Genomic DNA, 6,000 nt, shown 5'->3' with positions numbered 1-6,000 from the left:
CTTAATATAAAAATGGTACAAATCTTTGCTGGCAGTGATGTTAGTAGAGTTTGTTTTCGTAAAAAGATGCAGAAACGTGTGGCGTCTGACATGATATTTACGTAAACATCATAGCACAAACAGACAATCAACACACTCACAACACCACAGCCAATCACAGGCAAGAGCATACACAGTACAAAACAGGGAACACGACACTTCCTGGGCATTCCAGCAGGAGACAGCTCAGGGCACAGAGCTCATAGCAAGCCACTCAGACATCCACCATGTGCTGAGTGCCACCACAAGATAGTATTAGGAACAGGTCCACAGATTCTAGGGTTATGATCAAACCTAAGTAACCAGTTTACCACTGTAAATAAATATTAGTAATAAAACTGAGTTGTACCATTCGCAACCGTGTTGGTTTGTCTGTGTAGCAGAGTACCCAACACATCAGCGTCATTCTGTTGGGTTTATTGCTGGGTGTTTTGGTTACTTCTTTAAACTTTAATGGTCCCTAACCTAATGGTAACAAAATTGGGAGCTCGTCATAGGAAAGTATTTCCCCAAGCATTTCTGACTAACTTTGTTACTTTGCTTTAGGAAATGTACAGGAAGAAGCAGCAATTCATACATTATCAACTTGGTGCACATTCTCCAGGTCTTCCACAACCCGTCGTTGCCACAGGGGGCATCATTAGCCTGGAAATTATATTTTGGTTTAGTTATAAAATTCAGAAAATGCTGCTTTTATTTCAGATTTCCAGTATCCGCAGTATTTTACCCTTATTTTGGTTTAGTCAAGTTTCCTTTCACGTTTTGTTTTTCAAAATTATGAGCAGAACACCTTCAATAAGATGCAGGCGTAGTCCTGTCCCTGTTCCCTCACAGGCGGGTGTTGCTTCCCTTACTAAAATGGCGGCGAGCCGGCTTTGCGACCCCTTCCAACATGTGGAAGAGCACACGTCTTTACAAAGATGGCGACGCATTGCCCTTTCACGTAGGGGGGAGCGCACGCGGCTTCACAAAGATGGCAGCGCATTGCTTTTTCACGCAAGCGTCAGCGCACACGGCTTTACAAAGATGGCAGCGCATTGCTTTTTCACGCAAGCGTCAGCGCACACGGCTTTACAAAGATGGCAGCGCATTGCTTTTTCACGCAAGCGTCAGCGCACACGGCTTTACAAAGATGGCAGCGCATTGCTTTTTCACGCAAGCGTCAGCGCACACGGCTTTACAAAGATGGCAGCGCATTGCTTTTTCACGTATGCGGGAACCGGTTCCCCGCCATGACAGTCGCTCTGCAGTTTTAATCATGCGCAGTAGTGCGCCCGCCATGAGGACATTCCGGGCTGTGAACAGATTCTTGTTGAGTTGCAGCGCGTCCCGGCTTCATTGGCAGCTTGAGGCCGGCTGGTGCGCTTCAGTGGCCGGGAGCCAGGTCGGACACAGGCACTACAGGCCGGAGCCGCCACCCAGCTTCAGAAAGGGCGGCCCGTCCCTGCGGGAGTTTATCCAGAGAGCGCCCGAGAATGGGGCGGAGGCGGGCGGGTTGGCCGCCGAGGAGGCGCCGCCCTACCTGAGCGGGGTGGGAGTGTCTGGCGGCGGGAGGAGAGGTGGGTCTTGTGAGCGGGAGGCCCTGCAATCAGCGGCCGCAAAACCAGAGCATCTCGCTGAACTTTTCTGGCGGATCTCCGGCGGGAGTTTCCTTAAAATTTACGCCGATTTTAATGCTCCCACCAAATCTGTGCACCACGCTTATTGGCGAGCACCAGGGTGTTAAAAATCCGACATAAACAAGGCTGGGGAGGGGGTTTCTGATGCATTAATGACATTGATGTAAAGTAATGATACGAATTATGCACCGGAGTCACAACAGGTCAAATGCAACTGTGGAAATTTGATTATTCTAATTGTGTGCATTTTGGTGCCATAAAATGTATCAACATTTACAAGAAATCTTACAACACCAATCTTACAACCCAACAGGCTTTTTTGGATCATTGGTTTCATGCACTCTTGAAAGCTAATGATCCCAAATAAACCTGTTGGACTTTAACCTGGTGTTGTAAGACTTCTTACTGAGTCCAACGCTGGCATCTCCACATCGTTTACAAGAAGTACCGTGCTGATTTCTGCCAGAAGGAATATGTTTTAAAGGTTGTTGAGAATGCATCTGGGGAATAGTGGGTGTAAAAGGCATTGAAGTGTCCAATCAGCCATGATTGTATGAATCGGCAGAGCAGGCTTGATGCACTCAATGTTCCTAATTGCGGTGTGAGTGACCTTACAATGATGCCATATTTGCATGCAGGTGCATCTTGTCTGGCACTGGCGAGACAAATGATTACTTCAGCTCTGTGACGAGGCAGGCAGCCAGAGGTTTTTTTAATAATTTGCCCAATTTAATCAAAATTCGCTTGTAGGTTTGCTATTTTGTGAAATCTCATTCCCATCAATAGTATAATTTATTTTGGGGTTTTCACAAACAATAGTTTCAGAATAAGAGGTAAGACATTTAGCACCCAGGTGAGAAGGAATTTCTTCACTGGGAGGGTGGTGAATCTTTGGAATTCTCTACCCCAATGGGCTATGGAGGCTCAGTCATTGAGTATATTCAAAGAACAAAGAAATGTACAGCACAGGAACAGGCCCTTCGGCCCTCCAAGCCTGTGCCAACCATGCTGCCCGACTAAACTACAATCTTCTACACTTCCTGGGTCCGTATCCTTCTATTCACATCCTATTCATGTATTTGTCAAGATGCCCCTTAAATGTCATTATCGTCCCTGCTTCCACCACCACCTCCGGTAGCGAGTTCCAGGCACCCACTACCCTCTGTGTAAAAAAACTTGCCTCGTACATCTACTCTAAACCTTGCCCCTCTCACCTTAAACCTATGCCCCCTAGTAATTGACCCCTCTATCCTGGGGAAAAGCCTCTGACTATCCACTTTGTCTATGCCCCTCATAATTTTGTAGACCTCTATCAGGTCTCCCCTCAACCTCCTTCGTTCCAGTGAGAACAAACCGAGTTTATTCAACCGCTCCTCATAGCTAATGCCCTCCATACATTCTGGTAAATCTCTTCTGCACCCTCTCTAAAGCCTCCACATCCTTCTGGTAGTGTGGCGACCAGAATTGAACACTATACTCCAAGTGTGGCCTAACTAAGGTTCTATACAGCTGCAACATGACTTGCCAATTCTTATACTCAATGCCCCGGCCAATGAAGGCAAGCATGCCGTATGCCTTCTTGACTACCTTCTCCACCTGTGTTGCCCCTTTCAATGACCTGTGGACCTGTACTCCTAGATCTCTTTGACTTTCAATACTCTTGAGGGTTCTACCATTCACTGTATATTCCCTACCTGCATTAGACCTTCCAAAATGCATTACCTCACATTTGTCCGGATTAAACTCCATCTGCCATCTCTCCGCCCAAGTCTCCAGACAATCTAAATCCTGCTGTATCCTCAGACAGTCCTCATCGCTATCCGCAATTCCACCAACCTTTGTGTCGTCTGCAAACTTACTAATCAGACCAGTTACATTTTCCTCCAAATCATTTATATATACTACAAAGAGCAAAGGTCCCAGCACTGATCCCTGTGGAACACCACTGGTCACAGCCCTCCAATTAGAAAAGCATCCTTCCATTGCTACTCTCTGCCTTCTATGACCTAGCCAGTTCTGTATCCACCTTGCCAGCTCACCCCTGATCCCGTGTGACTTCACCTTTTGTACTAGTCTACCATGAGGGTCCTTGTCAAAGGCCTTACTGAAGTTCATATAGACAACATCCACTGCCCTACCTGCATCAATCATCTTAGTGACCTCCTCGAAAAACTCTTTATCAAGTTAGTGAGACACTACCTTCCCTTCACAAAACCGTGCTGCCTCTCACTAATACGTCCATTTGCTTCCAAATGGGAGTAGATCCTGTCTCGAAGAATTCTCTCCAGTAATTTCCCTACCACTGAAGTAAGGCTCACCGGCCTGTAGACCCCGCGATTATCCTTGCTACCCTTCTTAAACAGAGGAACAACATTGGCTATTCTCCAGTCCTCCGGGACATCCCCTGAAGACAGTGAGGATCCAAAGATTTCTGTCAAGGCCTCAGCAATTTCCTCTCCAGCCTCCTTCAGTATTCTGGGGTAGACCCCATCAGGCCCTGGGGACTTATCTACCTTAATATTTTTTAAGACACCCAACACCTCGACTTTTTGGATCTCAATGTGACCCAGGCTATCTACACACCCTTCTCCAGACTCAACATCTGCCAATTTCTTCTCTTTGGTGAATACTGATGCAAAGTATTCATTTAGTACCTCGCCCATTTCCTCTGGCTCCACACATAGATTCCCTTGCCTATCCTTCAGTGGGCCAACCCTTTCCCTGGCTACCCTCTTGCTTTTTATGTACGTGTAAAAAGCCTTGGGATTTTCCTTAACCCTATTTGCCAATGACTTTTCGTGACCCCTTCTAGCCCTCCTGACTCCTTGCTTAAGTTCCTTCCTACTTTCCTTATATTCCACGCAGGCTTCGTCTGTTCCCAGCCTTTTAGCCCTGACAAATGCCTCCTTTTTCTTTTTGACGAGGCCTACAATATCTCTCGTTAGCCAAGGTTCCCGAAAATTGCCGCATTTATCCTTCATCCTCACAGGAATATGCCGGTCCTGAATTCCTTTCAACTGCCACTTGAAAGCCTCCCACATGTCAGATGTTGATTTGCCCTCAAACATCCGCCCCCAATCTATGTTCTTCGGTTCCCGCCTAATATTGTTATAATTAGCCTTCCCCCAATTTAGCACATTCATCCTAGGACCACTCTTATCCTTGTCCACCAGTACTTTAAAACTTACTGAATTGTGGTCACTGTTACCGAAATGCTCCCCTACTGAAACATCTACCACCTGGCCGGGCTCATTCCCCAATACCAGGTCCAGTACCGCCCCTTCCCTAGTTGGACTGTCTACATATTGTTTTAAGAAGCCCTCCTGTATGCTCCTTACAAACTCTGCCCCGTCTAAGCCCCTGGCACTAAGTGAGTCCCAGTCAATATTGGGGAAGTTGAAGTCTCCCATCACCACAACCCTGTTGTTTTTACTCTTTTCCAAAATCTGTCTACCTATCTGCTCCTCTATCTCCCGCTGGCTGTTGGGAGGCCTGTAGTAAACCCCCAACATTGTGACTGCACCCTTCTTATTCCTGATCTCTACCCATATAGCCTCACTGCCCTCTGAGGTGTCCTCCCGCAGTACAGCTGTGATATTCACCCAAACCAGTAGTGCAACTCCGCCTCCCCTTTTACATCCCCCTCTATCCCGCCTGAAACATTTAAATCCTGGAACGTTTAGCTGCCAATCCTGCCCTTCCCTCAACCAGGTCTCTGTAATGGCAACGACATCATAGTTCCAAGTACTAATCCAAGCTCTAAGTTCATCTGCCTTACCCGTAATACTTCTTGCATTAAAACATATGCACTTCAGGCCACCAGACCTGCTGTGTTCAGCAACTTCTCCCTGTCTGCTCTGCCTCAGAGCCCCACTGTCCCTATTCCTTAGTTCTCCCTCAATGCTGTCACCTTCTGACCTATTGCTCCCGTGCCCACCCCCCTGCCATACTAGTTTAAACCCTCCCGTGTGACACTAGCAAACCTCGCGGCCAGGATATTTATGCCTCTCCGGTTTAGATGCAACCCATCCTTATATAGGTCACACCTGCCCCGGAAGAGCTCCCAGTGGTCCAGATAACGGAAACCCTCCCTCCTACATGTTTAGCCATGTGTTTAGCTGCTCTATCTTCCTATTTCTAGCCTCACTGGCACGTGGCACAGGGAGTACTCCCGAGATTACAACCCTCGAGGTCCTGTCTTTTAACTTTCTGCCTAGCTCCCTGAACTCCTGCTGCAGGACCTCATGCCCCTTCCTGCCTATGTCGTTAGTACCAATATGTACAACGACCTCTGCCTGTTTGCCCTCTCCCTTCAGGATGCCCTCTACCCGTTCGGAGACAT

The 6,000-nt window shown here is 47.4% G+C and overlaps 1 protein-coding gene across 2 annotated transcripts in view; it reads left to right on the top strand.

The window, feature by feature from the left end:
- The first annotated feature begins 1,287 nt into the window (after positions 1-1,287).
- cdk5rap1 (CDK5 regulatory subunit associated protein 1) overlaps positions 1,288-6,000 on the top strand; it is a 44,413-nt gene continuing 39,700 nt past the window's right edge. Inside the window, exon 1 of one of the 2 annotated variants that reach the window (XM_072514648.1) lies at positions 1,288-1,598. In XM_072514648.1, the coding sequence (XP_072370749.1) occupies positions 1,298-1,598 (301 nt within the window). In that variant the 5' untranslated portion in view covers positions 1,288-1,297. The remainder of the gene's footprint in view (positions 1,599-6,000) is intronic. The other variant, XM_072514647.1, reaches the window with a different exon arrangement.

This window comes from Scyliorhinus torazame, chromosome 8 (assembly GCF_047496885.1).
Source record: "Scyliorhinus torazame isolate Kashiwa2021f chromosome 8, sScyTor2.1, whole genome shotgun sequence".
Lineage (NCBI taxonomy): Eukaryota > Metazoa > Chordata > Chondrichthyes > Carcharhiniformes > Scyliorhinidae > Scyliorhinus > Scyliorhinus torazame.
This window is presented reverse-complemented; position numbering and strand designations above follow the sequence as displayed.